We start from the raw sequence: 24,210 nt of genomic DNA on the forward strand, positions 1-24,210 counted from the left end.
AAGACCAAAGCGTGAGGGTGTTGTCTGACCGCTGCACACTCGCTGTTGGGCGTGCACACCTATGTGTGCACATACGTACCATATACGTTATAGATAAAAAAACTTGGAACAACCTCAGCAGCGTTTGAAACATATTATGCAGTTTATCGCGTGTTCGTAGAGACGTGCTTAATTCGCTTTTTGTTCATGAAAATTGTATACAGTTAGTGACATAGGAGTAGGCTGCTAAAATAACAGTGATCACACTGGAACCGTGACTGGGCTGAGCAACATCAGAGGAGAGACTAGAGCAAGCTCTGATAACGGCAGGAAATGGCTTTTCTGGGTAGTAATGCGGAAGAGGAAGACGTTTAAACTGGACTGGGTAGCAGCAGAGAGGGCAGGTGCAGGACGGAAGCTGCAAGAGAAGCAGCAGTTTCCTGTGGTAATAGGGGCAGCAGGGCTGCGTTCTCAGCACCCCCGGCCGCCTGCCCAGCTAGCTTATGCCCAAAATAATTACACAGACACTGTATTCTTTTAATCACTGCTTGGCCCTTTAGCCCTAGCCCTTACTGGCTAATCCTGTTATCCCGATCAACCCATCTCTAATAATCTGTGAGAACCGGTCTTACCGGGAAGATTCTAGCCTAGTCCATCCTGGGTCGGAGCTTCATAGCGTGCGTCTGCCCAGGAGCCAGGAGCATGGCATCTCTCTCAGGCGTCTGCTCCCGAGAGGGCTGTGGAGTCTCTGACCTCACTTCCTCTTCCTCCCAGCATTTTGTTCTGTTTACTCCACCCACAGGGCCAAGCAGTTTCTTTATTGGCCAATGACCTTCCTCCATCAGTTTCCAGAAAGAGAGTCAGGATAAAGTGAAGGATGCCTAGCAGGAGGAGAGGAAAAGGTCCCTCCACTAAAGAAGCGAGGAGGCTTACTGCAGTTCTCTTGTGGGTGCGTGGAGAGTGAGAATTTAACCTGTAATGATCTGCAGGCCCCAACAGCTAACTCAGCGTAGGCCCGGGTGCAGAGTGGAGGGGTCTGAGTGTCTGTACGCGGCTGCGCATGAACGCAGCTGCTCATTATCCCCGCAGTGCGGCGTGAGTGTAGGTGTTACTGGGAGGGATGTTGCTTTCTGATGTGCCTTAGCTGTGCTGTCACAGCCGTACAATCGTGTGTAATTCTAATGTGTAAATCCATGATGAAAGATGAATAGAATAGGCAGTAGATTTTTATTAAAGAGCAGCTAAATTAAGGAGCAAGTAAAGCAAGGGATGAACTGGGTAGTGGGAAGAAAGAACTGAAAGGTTTGAGAAAACTCATGGGTTGGGTGACTATTTTAAGGGGATATGGTAGAGCCTTCTAGATAGTCTATTAATATGATTCTCTTTCTTTTCATAGCTGGGCTTTGCAGATTTAAACCTGGCAGAGTTTGCCGGATCAGGAAATACCACCCGCCGCTGTTTACTGGAAGGCTATGATACCAAAAATACAAGACAGGACAATTCCATTCTCAAAGTAAGCACTCTTCAAGATTTACATGGCGATAAAAGATGTTCTGCCTGTAGCTAAGCACAGGTGTCTGTTGTCATGGTTACCGTGGGATTCCATACTGAGGTCGTGAGCCTCCACCTCGTTAGGGTCCAGTGTGTTTCTCACTGGGGCTGTGGGGGAATACACCACCACCACAACCAAATGCTTGTTGGGAAGAGGGAACATGATGCCTGGATACGTGGCTTAAAATACGGATAGCTATCCAGGCTAGAAAGCTGGCCTAGAGGTTAAGAGCACCTGCTGGATAACCATGAGGAGCTGAGTTCAGATTCCACCCCAGCTGGAAAATGCCAGCTCCAGGCTCAGGGAGAGACCCTGCCACAAAGAAATAAGGCTGAAACTGAGAGGAGGACTTCGGATGCCCTCGCCTGGGTTTTGTGTCTGCACAGGAGTGTGCACTGACACACACGTTTGCCCATATGTGCATTGCACGCACACACACATACACACACGCCTCAAGAGAACTTCCTAAGAAGCTGTGATGTGTTTGTAGAGGTGCTCTCGTAAGCAGTGAAGTGGCAGGCAGACCCGTTCATGGACACCTGTCTTATTTCTCCAAATCTCATCAGGAGCCGTATGTTCAGGGAATTACAGGGAATATATACTTCATGAAGCTGATGAAAACATTAAATGAGATCTATTGGAAAAGATAGCCAGAAAATACCTTGTACCTCAGAGAATCTTCACTACATTTTATTTAATTTGTAAGTTACCTACTAAGAAAAAAGATTGATATTTAAAAACCAAGTGGTTTTTATTCCAAAGTTAGTCAAGTGAAGAATAACTTTATACCTACAGTATACACTTTGTTTTCAACCATGGATATACAGAAATTCATGAACTGGTTCTCACAGGCAGACACCCCTTGCACACAGCAGCGTTAAGAAAGGTAGGATGGGCAGGTGATGTGAGAGGAAAATGATAAAGGAGGTGAGGGAATGTCAGGTATGGTGGTGCGCACCTATCATTGCAGCGCCTTGGAGACAGAGGCAGTGATGATCAGGGGCTCAAGGCCAGCCTTAGGTACATAAGGCCCTGTCTCAAAAACCAAGGTAGGAGCCAGGCAGTGATGGCACTTACCTTTAATCCTAGTACTCAGGAGTCAGAGGCAGGCAGGTCTCTGTGAGTTTGAAGCCAGCCTGGTCTACTGAATGAGTTCCAGGAGAGCCAGGGCTACACACAGAAACCCTGTCTCAAAAAGCCAAAGCAAAAAAAAAAAAAAAAAAAAAAAAAACTAAGATAGGAAAAGGAAATATTAAAAGAGCACCATCCTATGAATTTCAAGTCTGCTTGATTTTGTTGTTATATACCTCTGAAAATATCGCAGGATACTTGCGCACTGGCAGGTCTAGATAGATGGTTTCTTAGTCAGGGTTTCTATTGCTGTGAAGAGACACTGTGACCACAGCAACTCTTATAAAGGAAAACATTTAATTGAGGCTGGCTTACAGTTTCAAAGGTTCAGTCCATTGTCATCTTGGTGGGACGTGGCAGCATGCAGGCAGACATGGTGCTCGAGAAGTTGCCGAGAGTTCTACATCTTGATCCGCAGGCAGCAAAAGGAGACTGTCACACTGGCCAGACTTGAGCTTATAAGGCCTCAGAGCCTGCTTTCGCAGTGACACACTCCCTCGTCCAAAAAGGCCACACCTAATAGTGCCACTCCCTATGGGCCAAACATTCAAACACATGAGTCTATAGGGGCCATTCCCATTCAAACCACCAGAGATGGGGAACAGTTTTCATCCCTGATTTATAATGGAGAAGGTGAGTCTCAGAATGTTAGGTGCCTTCCCTAAGAGAAGTGGTGAGTGACGGAGCTGAGGCCAGCATGCGTGTCTGCTGTCTGGTGGCCTTTCCACATTATCATGCCCGCGCATCCCCCTTTTTAAAACCCACCGACTGTACTGTTCATTGTGTATTTCTTACTTTAATAAGCAAATAACCTATCTCTGAATAACACTGCTTTGGCATGCATGTGTGCATACATGTGTGTGAGAGTGTGTGCGCGCATGTATGTGTGTCCTCTTCTTTATGACAAGCCATCTCCCCGAGACAGCTTTTTAATTTTAGGCAGTTGACCCTCTCCCACCATCTCCTGTGTTCCCAGCCCTCTTGGTCATCTCACGCAGCTGTCTTTACCCCGAACCCTTCCTTTCTCATGAGCTGCCAGGCCTCACTTGCTTCCACTTCCCCCTTACTAGCATACAGTGCACAGGTCATGATTATCTTGTTTGAATTACTACTCCGGGTTCCTTTGCCTGTGGCTGTCCCTGAAGATCTCCAGCGCTGCTTGATTTGACTGTGTGCTCTCCCTGAGTCTGTGTCCTTGAGCTGAGCATTACTGGAGGACACACAGGTGAGGGGGCACTGCTGGAATCAGGCTCATCTCCAGCTGGCAGCCATCCTCTGCCCCCATCCCCGTTTCGATATTCTCCTTCCTGTCATTTTTCTCAATGTAGTTTCACACCCCATGTTTCACCCCAGCTAAGCTTCTCCTTCATGAAAAGGCAGAGTTCATGAGACTCACATCCCCTCATCATCCCAGCATAGCGCTGACCCCTCTGCTTGTCTCTCCAGTCTTCCTGCAGCGCATGGTACTGTCTTTGCCTATGGTCACAGGGATGACACGACCCTCTTCCCATGAGAAGTCAGTCCTTCCTCTTGACCTCTAGAATCCACGCAGGCATAACCGAGAGTTTTCTCCTTGGACCATCTGCTCTTAGTCATGTCTCCCTTTAATGAGCCGTCCTTGTCAGCACACAAAGGAACAGCTGTAATATACGTGTTTCCTAAGAAGGGAGCTCATGCCACCTCTCATCCCTGTCCTGCATCTCTGTTCTGCCTCACTACACAGTTTCTCCATCCCAAGACCATCAGATAGTCACAAGTGCTGTCCTGTAGAGTTGGGGACCAGATGGGAGGAAAGAAGAGGCAATAAGAGAATCAGCATAACAGGATAGCTGAGACTTAAGGAAAACAATGACATAAGGTCATAGAAGATGCTTGTCAAACATTCACTGGAAAGTGTGCAGTAATCTGTGTGTGTCCTGTTTGTCGTTAAGACTGTAAACTCAGTGAGTGTGGTCCTGGGTTCTGCCCTGTGCCAGCTATGTAATTCAGAAAACATCCCCCGATCTCTGTGGTCTCAAAATGAGAGTGTTACTCTCTCATGGGAGTGCTGAAGATGAAATGAGATGATGTGTAGAAAACACATAGTTTCTATCTGGAACGGAAGTTCCCAAATCGCCAGGGTGGTGCTGGAATCCCAGCACTCCAGGGGTGGAGACAGGAAGATTGTAAATTCAAGGTTATCCTTGGCTCCTTGGCAGGTTTGAGGTTAGCCTGGAATGCTGAGACTCTCTCACTCAAAGAGCCAAAACAAAATATTTGCAAGTCACTATCATTGTGAATTTTCTCATAAGGATGTGAATTGGGGGCTGGGAATGTTGCCTGGTTGGTAGGAAGTCTACCTAGCATACACAAAATCCTGGGTTCAGTCCTCAGTTCAAGACCACCCCGTGACACTAGTGAATTCGAGGCCAGACTCTCAGAGGAAAAAAAATAATGAGATTGTCATGTGGTGGATTCTTAGAAGTTACTTAGCAACCAGGGACTATCAGCATCTCAGAAAGAAACAGCAAGGCTTTAGTGCTGATTCGAAGCTGGGGCAAAAGCTCTCTGCCCTTTAGAGTCCCAAACACGTATCCCATAAAGCCTCAGTCTGTGGAGCTAAAGGGCCTGGTTATTAAATACTTGACCCCACAGGGGTCTGCAGTAAACACAGACACTTACTAAAGCTAGAAGAATTAGTACTAGGGAAGTGCTTACTTCTTATTCTTACCTTTTCCACAGGGTTTTGAACATTAAAGATGATTTTTAATCCATGTCTACATAAAACAGTAATTGAATATTGGACACACCCTCATTAAACATTTATTTCTCTTAATGTTTTCTAGATAGAAAATATAAGACTACATTTTAGTCAGGTGGTGGTGGTGGTGTTGGTGGTGTGTGCCTTAATCCCAGCATTTGGGAGGCAGAGGCAGATGGATCGCTGTGAGTTCGAGGCCAGCCTGGTCTAAACTAGTTCCAGGGCAGGCTCCAAAGATACAGAGAAACCCAAAACCCTGGGTGTGTGTGGGGGGCGGGGGGGGGGGGAGAAAAAAAGAAAGAAAAGACTAGGAGGTGTCATAGGGAAATACAGATTAGCAAAAGCTGGCTTCTCAAGAACTCTTATAATTGTGGCATTTGTTGCTCTTTTTTTTAGGTTTTGATCAGTATGCAGCTGATGTCTGGTGACCCATGTTTTAAAACGTAAGTTGAAAACCAGGAAATGCACTGTTTATCTGCAGCTGTGATGCAAATGAAGCAGGTTTGTAGGCAGACAGCTCCTTTCACTTCACTGGCCTGGCCGGCACAGAAGCGATTGTTTCCCGTTACCAGGGAAGCTCACCACTCCCAAAATGATGCAAGTTATGGATCTTTGCCACCTCTGGGTTTTCGGGTTGAAGGTGAAATTATACAAGCTGAGGTTTGAATGCGCTTGCTGTTTTCCTCAGCGGATACTCAGTAGGTGCCTCACAGTGTGTTGGAGTGCATCCTAACCTCAGACAGAGCAGTGAGCAAAAGACACTGCATTCTGCCACCTTAGAGCTCAGACTCTAAGAAACAGCTAAGTCGTGATAAACAGCAAAGGAGCCTGGGAGCAGATGCTCTGATGAGGAGTCGCGGGGGGGGGGGGGGGGGGGGATGTAAAAGCTGTTGTAGATGAGTATCAGGGCAGGGCTCCCTGCTTAAGAGGGACCTGAAGGAGGGGAAGCAAGCCACGTGGATAATTTGGGGAAAGGGTACTCAAGATGGAGGGAAGACGGAGCAAAGCCTTGAGGGGGCAAGGTTCCCAGCATGCTCAGGTAACTGCCTGGAGACCCACGCCTGGAGCAGAGGGAGCAGAGAGCTAGGTAATAGGAGATGAGGTCAGCTGGTCACCTTGTGGGCCATTAGAATAAGGGCTCCACTTTCCCTCTGAATAAGATCAAAGCCTCCAGAGGCTTCAGGTGAACAGTAAATGCTCTTGTTATGATACAAGGTAGAAAGGAGCCAATCTGAGAGAGCGGGATGGGGACGAGGCCAGCAGAGGTGGAGTGGGTGGCCATTCCAGTAGTGAATGTTTCTCTCCTGAGAGGCCGCACGAGGAACAGTTCAGAGCTCAGATATAAGACACAACAAAACCCACATCTGAAAAGGGAACTTATGAAACATTCGGTGTGGTCCAAACTCTTACCTTAGGAATGAGGAGACTGAGACAGAGCAACGTCTGTGTGGAACTGAGCTCTGCTGGCTGCCGCATTGGCACATTGGCATGGGAGCCGCACACACGGCACACGATGTTACAGGGGCAGAGAGTTGAGGGCTGGAAGTCAGAAAGTCCTCACTGAGGGGGTGGCCCTGGCTGAGTACTGATGACTAAGAATGTACTAAGCATGGAATGTGAGCAGAGACGTTGCAGGAAGAGGAAACCATTTGCACACACATAGGGCACTGTTACGGTGCACGGGATATTTGTGGAACATCCAGCAGGTAGGACGTCCTTTTAGGTGGTCATTTTAAATGGACTGCGAACATTACTTTAAAATTAAAATAATCCCCATTTCTTTAATGTGCAATTATGCTATATCAAGAGATCCTGACAAAGAATATTACACATTTCTGAACAAAGGGAGTACTACAAGAGAACCAGCACCCAGTGGACACTTGGTTGTTAGCCCCTGAACTACATTTCCCTGGGCAGCAGAACTGCAGCAGCCTCATTAAGATTTCAAATTCTGAGTCTGCTGTACTAACGGCCCCATGGTCAGCTTCTTCTGTCTGAATGCTAATTGCCCCTCTCCTAGAGCCCTCAGTAGAAATGACTCCCAGTTCTTTGAGACAGCAGGGCAGGAGTCATGGTAGCGTTAGGGGTGTTATGGCTGTAATCACCTGTGGAAGGAAAGACCACTGATATTTAAGACTTGAGGCCTGCAGAAAGCTCAAAGCAGTCACTGGTGATTTATGACCGTTATTGGAGACTCTGTTCTTTGCATGAATCTCTTATGTGTTTTTCCTGTGAAATGCTCAGTGGAGTTTTATTTTGGTTTTTAAGCAAGTTCTTTATGTTTTTTTTTTTTTAAACACATAACTCAGTTGGGCCCTGTGGTCCAAGCCTGGAATCCTAGCACTCAGAAAACTGAGGCAGGAGGATCTTCATGAGTTCAAGGCCAATCTGGACTACATACGGGTTACCAAGCCAGCCAGGTCTACAGAGCAAGATCATGTCTCAAAAAATATACCCCAGTAATATCACAACAAAATCAAAATACAACTATTGGTAACCAAGGAGGTTGGCCTAAGTCGGACTGTAAAGAGCCTTGGTTGTCAAGTGTGGAATTTGAGCTTTGTCCCAGAGGCACTATTGAAGAGTTGCCTTTGCTTTAAGAAGGGGCTCACATAGCCCGGGCTGGTATCCAGCTTGCTACGTGCCTGAGGATGACCGTGAACTTCTGGTCCTCCTGCCTTGACCTCCTGAGTGCTGATAGTATAGGACCATGACACCGTATGGGATTCTCACTCTCCAGAACTCCACGAGGCAGGGCTTTTTCTGTTCCCAGTATTTTATTGTGTGAAAGCCTTTTCCCACAGGCGGGAGAGATGGCTCAGTGGTTAAGAGCACTGGCAGAGAACCACAGTTCAGTTCCCAGCACCCACATCAGGCGGCCCACACTCATCTGAAACTATAGCTCCATGGGATCCAGCAGCACCTCTTTCAGTCCCTGCAGGCACCTGCATATGTGTGCATGCACACACATGTGCATAGATAAAAATAAGATCTTTATGTAAAAATCTCCTCCACATTTATTATTTGGGTTTTAGGGTTCTAAAGGACGCTTGTGGATCATTTAATGGTTTTTATTTCATCCTCAAAAAGCTAACTCTCATAAACAGCTCTCTAAGGCCAGGTACTGACCACACAGTGAGTCTAACCGTAGTTCAGACCTTCAAGCTCATACGTGATTCAAGATCTGATCCCTACACCGTCTATTTACAGGCCTCCCTCCACATCCATGTCGATCCCGATCGCTGGAGAATCAGAGTCTTTGGAAGAGGATAGGAAAGGTGGAGAGACTCTCAAGGTGCATCTCGGAATAGCAGGTATGGGTATATAGCTTCCTGAGTCTTTAATTTCTGAAAAACAATACTACTTAATTTTCTAATCGATTCCTAAACCCTGAGGGGCTGGCAGAATGACTGAGCAAGTCAGGGTGCTTGCCACCTAGCCTGATGACCTGGGTTTAATCCTTGGAATCCACACAGTTTAAGGAGAGAACAGGACCTGGAGAGATGGCTCAGCAGTTAAGAGCACTGGCTTAACTCATAAGAGTTCTTCCAGAGGTCCTGAGTTCAATTCTCAATAACCATATGGCGGCTCATAACCATCTCTAGTGGGATCTGGTACCATCTTCTGGTATAAAGGTATACATATGTAGGACACTCATATACATAAAATAAATAAAAATTTTTAAAAAAGAGAGAGAGAACCAGTTGTCCTCTGACCTCCACACGCATTCTGTGGCACATACATGTCCACACACACACACATACACAAAAATAAATGTAAAAAAATTCCTCCAACCCACCCACAGGTAACTGTGTATGCATGCACTCATGACTTGAAATGTACCAGCTAGTGTACTGGCTGAGCCAGGACTTCTTCCTTCCTTGTCTAAGGTAATCTGCTCTGACACCGGCAACTGAATGTTGTGTTAACACTGTCTCTCACTGACTGCATCTCCTCCTCCCAAACACAAGAACCACCAGTTTTTCCCGTTCCTCCCTCATGCTGGGCACATCCGCCTGTCAACTCTTTGGTGCTGCTCTTCTTCCCCTTCGGTTTGCTCCTCAAGCCTCACTGTGCATTGGATTTTCCTGGGGGCGGAGCGCGTTAAAACATACTGCTAGCACCAGCAGCCAGTTTGGGATTTGGTCAATCCAGGATGGTGCCTGGAACTTTCTAATGTACATCAGTTCAGCTTTTTTGCTGCTGCTGTTGCTGCTGCTGTTGCTGCTGCTGCTGCTGCTGCTGCTGCTGCTGCTGCTGCTGCTGGTGGTGGTGGTTCCAAGCACACTTTGAGCCCACTTCCCTAGACATCTTCCAGCAGAGGCAGAATCTACTGTGGTTGCTAAAAGCAGGGTAGGCAAGGTGCCAACCTAGCCGCAGGAAAAGGACACGAGGAACAGGGTGTATAGTTATAAAGAAAGGTGAAGTGCTAGAATTAACATTTACACTACCTTTTCAAATGTGCATTGATGGGGTTTCTTATAAATAATTTTGGGTATGGATTTCTTGATTTAGGATCAGCTAGTCTTATGGATACTGTTAATCTTCCCATTAACTCCTCACTCAGCCCTTAAATATCCCGAGCTGTTGGCTATACTGAGAAAATATAACATGGACCTTATTATCCTTATAATTGTAATATATCCATCTTCTCTATCTCCTGTTGTCCTCTAGACTACAGCAGTCCAGTGTTAGATAGATAGACAGACAGGCAAGAAGGCAGACAGACATGGAGACGTATCATCAAGAGAGTGCGTTTTTGACGCATGCATCCCAGTTATGTAGATGAACTTCGAGAAACCAGTACTTCTTGGATTCATTACTGTGATAAAAGAACATGAAGGGTGTTTGGTCTCACGGTTCCAGGGGGTGCAGTCTGTCACTGTGAGGAAGTCATGGTGGGAAGGGAGGTGTCTGGTCACATTGCACCCCCAAGTCAGGAAACAGAAAGATAAATAAATGCTGGTTTCCTCTTTCTCTTTGCTGTTCGGTCCAGGACCTCAGCTCAGGCTCTGCTCACAGTCGGAGTGGGTTTTCACTCCACAGTTAAACCTTTCTGGAAACCCCCTCTCAGTCATGCCCTTAGGTGACTCCTGGTCCAGTCAGACTTACAGTGAGAGCTAGCCACCCTGCTGCCCATCCGCTGGTAAACTCATTTACAGTGTGGTTTGTGTCCTGTCTTGATGTCTACAGATCGCCAGATCCTGTCGCTCTTTTTCCTGTTCTCGTTTGACTCAGCCACTAATTCAGTTCTTTCTTGGCGTCTTCTCTTCCCTTGTCTCCTACCTTCGGCACCTTTGCTCTTCTTGCTCCTTAGGGATTTCTAGAGCAAGGAAGATGGTTCAGTGAGTAAAGATGCCTGTTGCCAATCCTAATGACCTAAGTTCAACCCCTAGGAATCCCTGGTGGGAGCAGATGTTTGCCTCTAGCAAGTTAGCTAGTTGTCACCTGGCCTGGCCTCCACGTGTGTGGTGCACACACACACACACACAATTAAATAAGTAAATAAATTAATGAATTTTTTTTTTTTTTGGTTTTTCGAGACAGGGTTTCTCTGTGGCTTTGGAGCCTATCCTGGGACTAGCTCTGTAGACCAGGCTGGTCTCGAACTCACAGAGATCCGCCTGCCTCTGCCTCCCGAGTGCTGGGATTAAAGGCGTGCGCCACCATCGCCCGGCAATTAATGAATTTTTTAAAAGCCTAGAACCCATTAGTAATTGCAGGCTGCTGGTGGAGGGAGAGGAAGTTTTCTTCAGGGGTGTGGCCGCTCAGAGGCTGCCCATGCTCTTGTAGCTGGTCCTACCCTTATGCACATAGAGCGAGCACCAAGTGGATTCAGTGGGTTTCAGAACAGAGTATGTTAAGTTGGTGGGAAAAGTGATAGAGAAGTACAAGAGGAATTGGGGAGGAACGAATAGATGGTGGGTTTGGTCAGAACATTATGCGCATGCATGAAATTCTCAATAACAAAAATTAAAGAGAAACTTCCTTAAAGTGGCAGTGCCGTATCTGTGATGTAGAGCATTTGTCTGTGTGCTTGAGGCCAGGGTTCAGTCCCCAGTCCTCAGAAAACATAAACTGGGCATAAAAACACCCCACCTCCTCTCCAGCGTTGCTGCTCCACAGGGGGTGGTCCCCTCTACTTCATTTTCTGGGCAATGTCCTCTACGCCCCTGGATTTAACTGTCTCATAAATATGATGTGATTGTATAAAGTGCGTTAAATACTTTCCACTCATGAATATGTGTTTCCAAGTGTTTTGGGGAAGGTCCACTTCAGGCCGCGTGTTATTAGTGAAGTCTATGAGCTCATCTTTCTCCCCGGCCAGACTGTGGGTCCTTTGTGATCCAGTCTCTATACATAGACCAGGGACGGTCAGAATGTGATGAGCATTGCCTGCCAGTATCACAGGCTCAGCGCAGATTTGCCTGACTCTTCCTCCTCCTGCTCAGGAATCCTGGCACACACTCCGCCATCTCTCACTCCCAGCTGGCTTACACTAAAACCCTTCACTCTTCACCCCAACTTGCTTTCCTGGAGTGATCTTCACACAGCATAGCCCGCAGTGGCATGCAGGCTTACAGTCATTCAAGTATGTCTTTCATTCAGCTCACCGAAAGGTCTTCATCAGCTGCCCTGTGCTCGCCTTCGGCCTCTTTTCCTGTGGGTCATCTCCCCGCTGCTCCGTGTGCCAGCTTCACCAAACCATTCGCTGCTCTACCGGCCTGTCGTGCCCTGTGCCCTTCCCTCCTCAGCAAGCTGAAAGATCCTGGGCTAGCCTCCTCTCCGAGGTCTCCTCCCACGTAGTATTACATGCACGGGCCTTTGAAGCCCTTAATACCTTCTTTTGGTAATACCAGACACATTTGCTTCTACCTCTGAATTTTGAACGTGTGCCCAGTGCCTCAGTTTAATCTATACCACAGACAACTGATTTGATAAGAGCTTAATAAATTTTTATACGGATTGAATGCAGTTTGGAAACTAGAAGACAGATGGCTGAGATCTGAGCCAAACACTGGGGTGGACTTTGGGGTGTACAGGAATCTCTATGAACTGTCTGCTGGGGAGGATTTTGTTGGAGCTAGCCTTCGGATTTAGGGCTGCTGTAGATCCATGGGGCCCTTGCAGTCTGCCTGGACATGAGAAATCTTTGCAGAGGACCAGTGGCCTGCATGTTCGGCAGCATCTGCTGGCTGGACTGTGCACCATCTGTCTCATTTAGAGAAGCTCCAGCAACTGCCTCCCTTCTCCTAAGTTAACGACAGTCCCGGTTTCCAAGCGTTTTACTCTGATGCTAAGCAGTCACAGTTCCGTCTTCTGTGGAGCTTGACCAGGTGTACAAATACATGATTGAGGGCTACTAGAAACAGTGCTGAGACTGCTTTTGTCTGTTAACTTTCAAACTATGTGCTATCATCAGGTTTTTTTTAACTTTATTTCTGAATTTTTGTTTATTCTATTTTTAGTGTGTAGGTGTTTTGCCTGTATGTATATCCACACACCATATGCACGCAATGTCTATAGAAGCCAGAAAAGGGTATTGGTTCCCCCTGGAATTGGAATTATAGGTTGTAGTGAACTGCCATGTGGATGCTGGGAACTGAACCCGAGTTCTCTGGAAGAGCAGCCATTGCTCTAAATAGCTGCGTCATCCTCAGCCTTGAGACCAGTTTCTTAAGAACTGTCATCCTGGGTAGTACACCCTATGTTGTGTTGCTAAGTTACAGCACTGCCCCCCTGTATAGACTAGCGCTAGGAAAACTGCCATTGGAGCAGTAAAGTACCTTTAGTTCACTACCAATGAATTCTGAAGATGTAAATCTCAATACCACCTAAAAACAAAACAGAAAACACTAAAGTAGCAGGACATGGTGTTGCACACCTGTAATCCCAGCAATTGGGATATCAAAGGAGGAGGGTCAGGAGTTGAAGGTCAGCCTCAGCTACGGTGTGGGTCTAAGGATACCTGGGGTCTCATATGACCCTGTCAGATAGATAGATAGATAGATAGATAGATAGATAGATAGATAGATAGAGTTATATGAGACTGTCAGATATGTCAGATACATACATACATACATACATGAGAATAAAAACACCAAAATCCATCAGTTTCATGAGAATTTGCAAGAATAAGACTGAGTTATTAGAGAAATGTTGAACGCACACACACAGCTAATGGTTTTAAGACACACTGCTATAAACATTGTAAAAGAGCCTAACTTTGCAGTGAACTGAGGTGTTCAAGTATTCTTTCATCTCTTGTGATGTGCTTGTTTTCATTGTACCAACTTGAAGGAAGCTGTCACTTTATAATTCATTTTCCTTGGTTATAAACTTGCGAAGAAATAAAATCTGCAGGCTAGACTACAAATTGGACATTGACTTGGTAGTAATAATAACATCACGTGACTTGTTGCAGATCTTTCAGCAAAGAGTGCCTCTGTTCCAGATGAACTTGGTGCCTGGGGACATTCTAGAACATCAAGCTATGCAAGCCAGCAGTCCAAAGTATCAGGTAGTGGCCCACAGTGGAATCCCACTCCTTATTATTCTGAAGCAGTGCCTCTCAACCCTCCTAATGCTGGGACCCTTTAATGTAGTTCCTCATGTTGGCTGAAACCATATCATTTTTGTTGCTACATAAGTGTAATTTGGCTACTGTTACGAACCATAATTTAAATATTTTTGGAGATAGATGTTTGCCAGAGGGGTTGCAACCCACAGGTTGAGAACCACTGTTCTAAAGGGACTTGAAGCCAGATGTGGTAGAACACACCTGTTAACCTAGCGATGGAGAGACTGGGAGAGAGAAGGATGGCAAGTTCAAGGCCAGCCTCTGCTTACTGGATAGCAGGTGCCTGTCTTCAAACAAAATAAAATTCAGTAATAAACTTGAAACCACTGTGGTGTAGGATAAAGAAATTGCATCTCAGAGATGACAGATGGTTCAGTAAAGTGCTTGTCACACAAGCATGAGAACCTGAGTTCAGTCACCAGCACTCACAGGGAAGTCAGACACGACAGTTCATGCCTGTAATCCAAGCACTGGGAAGACAGAGACAGAAGGATTTCGGGAACCACTGTAGCCAAGCCAGCAAGTTCTAAGCTCCGTGAGAGATCCTCTCTCAAAAATAAGGTGGCCAGTGAAAGAGAATACCCCATCAACCACTGGCCTTCCTACACACACTCACACGCGTGCATCTGCACACACATCTGTGTGCACCCATATCAACATGCGTGCACATACAGAAAGAAAAAGTTAGCCTGAGTGTGTCTAATAGTGTTAACGTACTCACAGTGGCTTGTCCTCCGGCAGGGTATAGCACGGGTCACTCTCGGTCATCCAGTTTCTCCGAGTTCTGCCACAGAAGAAATACCTCCGTGGGCAGCACATCGACAGGAGTTGAAAGCATCCTGGAGCCATGTGATGAAAATGAGCAAACCACAGCCGAGCCGGCTCTCGACCCAGCCGATAAAGAAGACGACGCTTCTGAGAAAGCCTCCAGGTACCCTCTCACGTGGTGACTCTATGTTTAAAACATCTTTAATTTTCATAACGTAATCAATACGGAAGGTGGAAACAACTGTGCTTCTTTTCAAAGATGCCCAGTGAAGCAGGATTCTGTTGAATCTCAGCTGAAGCGGGTTGACGACACCAGAGTGGATGCTGATGACATCGTGGAGAAAATCCTGCAAAGTCAAGACTTCAGTCTCGACTCCAGCGCCGAAGGTGTGTGGGGAACGGATGAGTACTAGTGCCGTGGCCCACACCTGTGTCCGCGCACGCGCTCGGGGTGGAGAATAGATGTGGCCCACACCTGTGTCCGCGCACGCGCTCGGGGTGGAGAATAGATGTGACCCACACCTGTGTCCGCGCACGCGTTCAGGGTGGAGAACACATGTGGCCCACACCTGTGTCCGCGCACGCGCTCGGGGTGGAGAACACATGTGGCCCACACCTGTGTCCGCGCACGCGCTCGGGGTGGAGAATAGATGTGGTCCACGCCTGTGTCCACACACGTGCTCGGGGTGGAGAACACATGTGGCCCACACCTGTGTCCGCGCACGTGCTCGGGGTGGAGAATAGATGTGGTCCACGCCTGTGTCCACACACGCGCTCGGGGTGGAGAACACATGTGGCCCACACCTGTGTCCACACACGCGCTCGGGGTGGAGAATAGATGTGGTCCACACCTGTGTCAGCGCACGCGGTCGGGGTGGAGAATAGATGTGGTCCACACCTGTGTCCACGCACGCGGTCAGGGTGGAGAATAGATGTGGTCCACACCTGTGTCAGCGCACGCGATCGGGCTGCTACTGCATGTCTGAAAAGTCAGCCCCGTGTCCGTCAAAGCAAAGAGAGTTTTGTAGCTTGTCTCTGACAAAGGCCGGTGACGCTGGACAAAGGACAAACTTTAGTGAAGACCTCAGCTGAAGTGGGTGTGGTTCAGTAGTACAGCAGATTCCTAGGATGTAGGAGGCCCTGGGTTCAGTTCCCACAGCTGGGGTTGGGGAGGGGAGCAAAGATCAATTTTAAAGAAACCTTTTGTGTCTGTATACTTTCTGAGTGCCAGGTCCCTGACCCTGTTTGGAGGGCTGCGGTGGTGGTCTTGAAACAGGGGAGAATAGAATCCTGAATTCTCTCTGCAAATTTCCTGCAGAAACAGAGAATTTATTTGCCACCAGCTTGAAAGGTGCAATTACTCAGGCTGGTGGAATAGAGAACACTTAACAGTGGACTGTTTGGTTGTGGAACTGGCTGGAAATAGAAACAATTAAACGGCATGAAAATGCAGAGAAAGAGCTGTCATTGATGTTCAAAGAAAAAGAGCTTTGGGGAAGTTGGTGAGAAGGAGCCATAGGCCGCCTTCCAGTTGTCTCTCTCAGAGCTTCGATACCTTCAGTCAGTGTAAAATGTGGATTTCTACAATATGTGTGTTTTCTGACAGTCATCCGAGAACTGTATGTTTAACAAGCATTGTAATATATGTGTTGCAGAAGAAGGACTCAGGTTATTTGTGGGGCCTGGAGGAAGCACAACCTTTGGCAGCCATCACCTTCCAAATAGGTATGTCACCCCCCACATAACACTCTGCCAAAACACAGTGTCTTAATCCATGAGGAGAGGACACATAGCTTGGTTTGGAAGAGCCTAGCAAGAGCGGAGCCTGGATTCAGCTTCAGGGGCAATATAAGCAAGTATCCTGGCTCACTCCTATTCCCAGTACGGGGAAGTGAAAGCAGAAAGTTCAGGAGTTCAGGGTCATCCCCAGCTACACAGCAAGTGTGCTGCCAGCCTGGGCTCCCCCGAAGAACAATTGCAAGTAAAGGAGGAAGGCTGCAGTTTTCGTTATGCTGAGGCTGAAGTAAGCAAATGCTTGCACCCCCTGAAGAGAGCCGGTTACTACTGAGACTCTTTCCTTCCCTGGATGTCTTCACCATTGTAGTCTATGATAGGTGGTTCCTTTATTTAAATATATTGGACAAATAGAACACTTGGCAGATATTAACATAAAAGAATATCTAGAACAGAATTTTGTCTACTATTTTAGACGGGACAAAGAAAGCATTTCCAGCCAGTGCCCTCACCTGTGTGAGCAGCTGTACACACCCACTCAGCGGCAAACCTGTCGTTAGCAACCTTTCTAGACCTTAGGGATATTTCACTTTTTTCAAACCAGAAGTCTGCTTCCGTTTCCATTTTTAATTTTCTCTATGTAACTTGTTTATCTGGCTGTTTTAAAGATTTTTTTTTTCATGTGTGTGTCTGTGTATATATGCCATGTGGGGGAGTAGGGGATAATCCTCAGAGGCCAGAAGAGAGCATTGGATATCCTAAAGCAGAATTACAGACGGTTGTGAGACACCCAATGTAGATGCTGGAAACCAAACCCAGGTCCTCTGGAAGAGCAGGAATGGCTCTTAACTCCAGCGCCATCTCTCCAGCCCCTATCTGGATGTTTTTAAGAGGTTTTTGTTTGCTTGTTTCTATTTTGTTTTGTTTTGTTTTGTTTTGTTTGGCAGGGTCTCAATGTATAGCCCTGACTGGCCTGGAACTCACTGTGTAGACCAGAATAGCCTCAGACTCACAAAGATCCACCTGCCACAGCCTCCTGAGTGCTAGGAATAAAGCACATGCCACCACACCCAGAAAGATTTTCTCTTTGTCACTGGTTTCTTAGAAGCTGGCGTGAGATGTTGTTGGGTGTGTTGCTCTCTGTTTATTTCATTTCAGCTTCGCTGAACTTCTTGGATAGCTGTGCGTATAGGTTTCCCGGATTTGAAATTCTCCAACCATTACTTCCCACACACACATGCTTCCTTCTCGTATTCTGACATTCAAATGCCAGTTCCTCTCTTCTGTAAGCTAAGATACAGCCCCAACAACAGACCAAACTGACAATTCTACCCATTTGGTGAACCAGTGAGCTTCCCAGGCTTACAAAAGCCAGGGTGACTCATATCGGCTGCATTGCCAAGACATTGTACTCCATCATGGCTGACAGCCCCCAAGAAGCCCAACTTCAGTTAGTCCCCCACCCCCTATATACCCTAGCGTCTCCCATGAGCACACGGAGGAGGGAATGGTCGATGGAATCCCAGGTGACAGTCTTGTGACCCTCCCTTCCTTCTACAAGCTAAATATTAAAAGGCCAACCATATTCCCATTCCTATAGACCTGTTGTCACTGTATTGGCTTATTCCGTTGCCGTGACTACAGTGCTAGGGTTATCCCTGCTGTGTGATGGGAAGGAATGGGATAGTCATATTATACCTAGAGGAAAAAGGCATACCACAAACACCTCATATAAGGCCTCTAAGGGGTGAGTCCAGCAGCCACAGTGGTTGCTTCCAGGATTGTTAAACTCTGTACTCAGAGTGAAGCATCGAGTGTAGGGGAGGGGTTTCCGATACCTTGACAAATGAGGAAATAGGTACCTACCAATGACTTTCAGCAGTGAGACCCTCACCTCCATGCAGCGCCGCAACTAGAGTTCTTCTGATCACCCAAGATGCTTCCAGGAAAAGGGAGAATTAGGGCCCACTCAAAAGCTTAAAGCTAGCTGCCGTCTAAAAGACAGTGAGAACCCTTCCTCTGACAAAACAAGAAACAACAGCAGGAGGCTGCATGCTCCATCCTTGACTTCACAGAACCAAGTCCTAAGAACAGACAGAAAGTCTCTGTGGATGAGGCCGTTGCTTAAATAGGCTGTCTCAGGATGGTTTCATTCACAAAGCTTGTAAATTAAGTTTTCCAGTACATTTCGTTATTAGAGGTCAGTTCATACCTGACATATTATAGCAAAGGCTGTAGCACAGAAACCCATGAATGCAATGGCCAGGCCAATGATGCAGCTTTGTCCCCCAAAAGTGAAACACTTATTTCACCTTCCTGGACTGGGGGGGGGGGGGGGGGGGGAGGTAGCTACCAACCCAGGGTAAGAATTTCTTGTATGCTAGAGAGACAGAAGTTGCTTTATCTCTTCATTTGTGTTTCCTGTTGAAAAACTTAGTCACACGGCCACACCTACCCACAGGGGAGTTGAGGAAACAGCTTCCAGCTGAGCTATGCAGAGGAGAGCAGATGGAGCTGGGGACAGTCACAGTCTTCTGCACCGAGCTGTGGGGAATGGATGGAGCTGGGGACAGTCACGGTGTTCTACACAGAGTTGTGGGGAAACCTTTAACCCTTGTAGAAACAAACTCAGTAGAAAACCACCTGGAGCCAGGTAGTAATGGCACATACCTTCAAAGTCAACTCTCAGTAGGTAGTGGCAGGTAGATCTCTGAGTTCAAGGCCAGCCTGGTCTTCCAGGACAGCCAGGGCTACAGGGAGAAACTGTCTCAAAAAGAGAGAAGTGGGAAGGAGGAAGGGAGAGAAAGAGATGGGGGGAAACCACCTGGTGTACCTGGGGGAAATGTATCCCTAAGTCAGCACCTCTACAGTTCGAATTCTGAAAGCATTCCCTCACTGCTGTTTCAGGGTCGGATCTGGAGCCTACGAGCAGGTAGTGATCAAACGCTAGAGGGGATGCCGGCGGTGGACAGACGCTTCCCTGGGGATGTGAACTGTGGACACCAGGTGTTTCAAGGGGTTTTAGTCAAGCATGTGAGAAAAGCAATGAACCCGTTTTCAAAGCAAAGTTCATCCGTGCAGAGGAAAGCAATGCTGGCTCCTTCTTGGAGCACCCCCCAGCATCCGTACCGAGCCACTCGCCCACCCTTCTCAGAGTACCCCCCCATCATCTGTCCGGAGCCATCACCCACCCTTCTCGGAGCAGAGCACACCCCAGCATCTGTACCCAGCCATCACCCACCGAGGGAGCATGGGAATGGAGGGTAAAGGCCTGGTCTGCCTCAGCACCCCATCTGATTTTACTTTTTTTCAAATTTTTATGTAATCAACTTTAATTGCATGATTTACAACAATTGAAGGGTTTTGCTTTCTGTTTTCAAGTTTTACAGAAAGGGGGTGTGGGGCAGAGTAAGGAAGAGAGCAAGGGAAGAAACTTCGGACATTTGCCTGTTAAAGCCACCACACTGGCCTTCTGCTTGTCCTTTCAAGGCACTTTGGAGGAGGATGGCGTTGGGCACATTTGAGTGTGATTTTGGTGTCCCAACATAAAAATCCAAGGCAGGGGCACTCAACAGCTCTGGGCTGTGTTTAAATTTTACATTTAAGAGACACAGTGTAAGAGGTCAGTTTAAACCCATAAATGCTATCCAAATAACTGCAATTCCTATTAAGTAAATCTTCCATGTCCCACTACCTATAGCATTGTCCTAAGTGTATTAACGCCTTTACCCAACAGTTGACAGAAGGTGGGTGTCTGTGCTTTTGGACTTAAATACTTTAAGTACTTCATATTTCTAAATGTTTCTGACGTAAGTCAAAGGGCAAGTGTGCCCAAGTCTGAGACAGCTGGACGGAAGGAGCGCTGAGCCTGTGTCTCTGGGGCGAATATTGTCCCTGTCGTTACTGTCACATGGGCTGCAAAAGCCCCAGCCGCTCCCTGTAAGAGTCAAGGTGAGCTTACTAACGATCAGGATGTCAGCTACTGTAGGTGAGCTTGGAGTAAAGCTCAGTTATGATCCATCCAGTGCTGAGACTTACTGGGCTCAGCAGTCAGAAGGAAGACTTTGAGATGCTCAGACTTCCGCGAACTGACACTTACCATCCCGTGCTAATGGACAGACGTCTGAGCGGCTGCCGGATTTCACTGATGCCATGAGACTGGCATGTTCCTGTTTTAGCCTCTTTGACCAGAGACTGTTTTCTTTGCTGTGTCAGAGCTGAGCTGTGTGAAGCCAGCGTAGACTGTAACATACCTCTACTACAGCTTTTAGGGTGCAAATATCTAGTCTGGATCCTGTTACCAGCAAGCACACAGCTGTGGTGTTTCTGATTTTGACAGTACCCGTGTAGAAAGAGCTAAACTTCCCTTCGCTGAAGAGAAGCATGGGATGGTACAGAGCCAGCAATATCCCGGCACCCACCTTCGCAATCATGTCTGATCACACAGTAGGTCAGCACAGACTTACTGTGGCCAAGATCCTTTTATGTTGACAAAGTAAGAATAGAGTTATGTTTGAATATCCAGATTGGGAAGTTTGGAAAAAAAGTGGAATTATTCGTGTTAGAATTTGCATTTTAATATTCAAGAATTAGGTAGTCTACATTAATCCAAAACCGTGGTTACAAACAGATGCTGAGGTTTATAAGCAGATGACTCCCGTGTTAGAATGTTGTGAATACTGAGAGAGGATTTTCTGAATCATGCTAGGACATGTTTGGAGGCTGGGGCATTGACATGGACGTCTTTCCCAGGGAAGATGACATCTGAATAGGTGAGGACATGCTTCACAAGGGGGCAGATCCATTGTACGCTACAAAAAGATCAAAGGGCGTGTTAACTAATATTATTTAGAGATGTTTATTCTGACAATTTTAAAAGCATACTTTTCTATTCTAAAACTATGATTTCTAGGCTATATTTTTATTGGCACTTCTGCAAATGATTTTGGATCCTAAAGATGGCAATTAATAACACTGGACTGTGAGCATGGCTCACCGAAGCCTCTCATCAGACACACACAAGGTGCTAAAATCAGGGCAGAGTCGCTGCCTTACTTAGCCTGGCTGCCTTGGGCCCTCTGACTTTACACAAGATTAGGTCTTGGCATTTTAAATGATACAGAGTGTTTGCCTGGACCACACAAAGCCCTGGGTTCGGTCCCCAGTACACATAACTGAGCGTGGTGGTGCACGCCTGTAACCCCAGCACTTGGGAGGTGGAGGCAGGAGGATCAGATGCTTAAGGACGTTCTTGACTCCATAGGGAGCTAGGGGTCAAACTAGACTGTAGGATAGATACCCTGTCTCAAAAAAGGAAAAATGAAAATGTGAAGAGATCTTGAAAACTGTTTTAAAAGCCTTTTTTTCTTTTAGCAGCTACTAAATAATCTTGACCTGTATATCACTACATAACAAAAAAATCACTTAGTAAGTAGCGACATTGAGTAGGAGGGGAAAGACTGGCTGTGGTGCTGTAGGCAGCAGAAATCTGGAGTCTCCTTCCCTAGTGTCCAGGGTGTGATCTGCACTCACATTTCAGTGCAGCCCTCTCAGAGGGCTGAAGGGATGCTCGGATGCTCTCCTAATCCTTCTCCCTGCAGTCTCTCAGGAGGCTAGGTACCAAGTCTACTTTTAATTCTGCTATGAGCTTAGATGACAATAAACTTGGGAGAGTAGAGGCTTACCAAGTTAGTCTTTTACTATTTAGGCCAAATTTTCAAGTCCAATCTTGGAGAACTTTTAGGTATGAACTGTTTTTTTTTTTCTTCCATCCTAGAAAAAAAACCACCTGCACTCTAAAGCTAGTGTTCATGACGAAAAGAGAACATCTAAAATACCTTGTTCAGAAAAATGTACAGGCCAGTCAGGAGCGCATCTCCTGCTGTAGTCTGGTGCCAAGGTCAATGGCGACAAGATCAACTAGGATGGGAAGCTTAGGAAAAGGCAGAGGAGGTCCTGAACCATCCCTTTACACTTGAATGTGAGCTCCCTCTGGTGGTGGCATTGAAGGCTCCTGAGGACAAACAATTAGTGTAGATTAACACTTTTGCTCTTAAAGTCTTGACCAACAACCCTAAATGCCACCATCTCATTCCAGCATAAAGCCATGAGAATAATATCCAAACTAGATTCTTTTCTACATGTTTTTGTGTTTTTAGTTTGTTGTTGTTGTTGTTGTTCTTTTTGTATAAAACTGTGAGCCACAGAAGTTGACCACTTAACTTCCTTTGTTATTAGAAGGGGGAAAAAAATCTTCATCCAATCTCCAAAATGCATACAAATCCAGTCTCATGACTGTAATCCCAGCACTTGGGAGGCTGAGACAGGAGGAGCTCTGAGTTCAAGGATAGCCTGGGTTGCACAATCTACTTGACTTCAAGGGCATTCTGGGCTCCATGGTAATCAGGAGCCCAAAATGAGACCCTGACTCAAAAAAAAAAAAAAATCAGGCAGCACTGAGTTGTGATCAAAGCATCCAGAAGCAACTCCAGATTCTCAGACTTCCATGTTAAATAAACCACTTTTGAAGCATAAGCTGACAGTTTCATTAACTATTTCTCTGAAGCATTTCCAAAGCCTTAGGCTTCCGCGTTTAGCACAAATCTCCGAGAGACACAGTGAGCTTGTATGACGGGATTGTGTTGTTTTCTCTACAGGTCTTTCATGCAAGCAATTCAGAAATCCAGTTCTCTTAGATGGTACGTCTTCTGAATATAACCGAGTAGGGTAGCTGGGACTGCATTAGGTCGCTGTGCGTATTGGCTTAGCTAGGTGCTGCGCATAATATTAGCAGAGGAGATAGATACTCCTGTAGTCCGCCTAAGTTAGGACTGCCCTGGAAATGAGGCCGTATTCCCTTCATCAGAAGACGTATACACCAACTGTTTTAAATGGTAATATGGGATTACCATATGGTAATATGTCGCCCCATAAGACAAAGCTGATAAAAATTTTGATTTGCAATGTGTTCTGTATTTTCCAATGTGTCTGTTTATCTTATCTAACTCTTTCGCCAATATTCATTGGGCAAATTCAGTGTAAGGAAAGACAGACTATAGAAGAATTTGATGAATTTTGACAATCTGTCTTGAGGGTTACCTTCCTCTATATTATTTCAGTCATTTGGAGTTTACACAGACTGTTTATGAAAAAGCGTTATTAGTAACTGAGGAATAGCTCAGCGGTAAGGAACGTTCCAGCATGTACAAGACCTGGGATTGGTCCTCAGCGCTGATAAAAGAAAATGAAGTGATTCCGTCAGTATTCTGTTCTAATACTTGGAGAATGACCTTCATGTTTATATATTTTATGTCTTATGTTTTAACTATATGGTGATAAAATCCAGGAAATGTTTTATAACAAAATAAACTTTTGTTTGTAAAATGTTTGTAATAATGTAAAAGTGGATCTTATACATGTTCAATAAAAAGCAGTATCTCAAAAGTCTAGATGTTCTTAATCTTTTTTTAAGATTTTATTTTTGTTATTTTCATCTGTGTGTGTGGGGTTCACATGTCAGTGTGGCACTGGTGAAGGCCAGAAGACTTGAAAGCCCTAGGGACAGAATCAGATCCTCAACCACTGAGCCATCTCCCCAGCCCTTTATCTTGTAAAACATTGGGAAGCCAGGTATGGTGGCCCGAGCCTGAAATCCCAGCCCCACTGGTCAGCCTTACAGCCAGGCAGTGGTAACACACACCTTTAATCCCAGTAGCCACACTAGTT

The 24,210-nt window shown here is 46.3% G+C and overlaps 1 protein-coding gene across 2 annotated transcripts in view; it reads left to right on the forward strand.

The window, feature by feature from the left end:
- Fam102b (family with sequence similarity 102 member B) overlaps nucleotides 1–22,951 on the forward strand; it is a 59,535-nt gene extending 36,584 nt beyond the window's left edge. The window contains exons 4-11 of one of the 2 annotated variants that reach the window (XM_041653680.1): nucleotides 1,376–1,492; nucleotides 5,799–5,845; nucleotides 8,613–8,716; nucleotides 13,828–13,923; nucleotides 14,725–14,914; nucleotides 15,011–15,138; nucleotides 16,407–16,476; nucleotides 19,393–22,951. In XM_041653680.1, the coding sequence (XP_041509614.1) occupies nucleotides 1,376–1,492; nucleotides 5,799–5,845; nucleotides 8,613–8,716; nucleotides 13,828–13,923; nucleotides 14,725–14,914; nucleotides 15,011–15,138; nucleotides 16,407–16,476; nucleotides 19,393–19,435 (795 nt within the window). In that variant the 3' untranslated portion in view covers nucleotides 19,436–22,951. The remainder of the gene's footprint in view (nucleotides 1–1,375; nucleotides 1,493–5,798; nucleotides 5,846–8,612; nucleotides 8,717–13,827; nucleotides 13,924–14,724; nucleotides 14,915–15,010; nucleotides 15,139–16,406; nucleotides 16,477–19,392) is intronic. The other variant, XM_041653689.1, reaches the window with a different exon arrangement.
- Nucleotides 22,952–24,210: the final 1,259 nt, after the last annotated feature.

The sequence above is a fragment of the Microtus oregoni genome, unplaced genomic scaffold, assembly GCF_018167655.1.
Source record: "Microtus oregoni isolate MIOR12 unplaced genomic scaffold, Mior012 000000F_ref0000247, whole genome shotgun sequence".
Lineage (NCBI taxonomy): Eukaryota > Metazoa > Chordata > Mammalia > Rodentia > Cricetidae > Microtus > Microtus oregoni.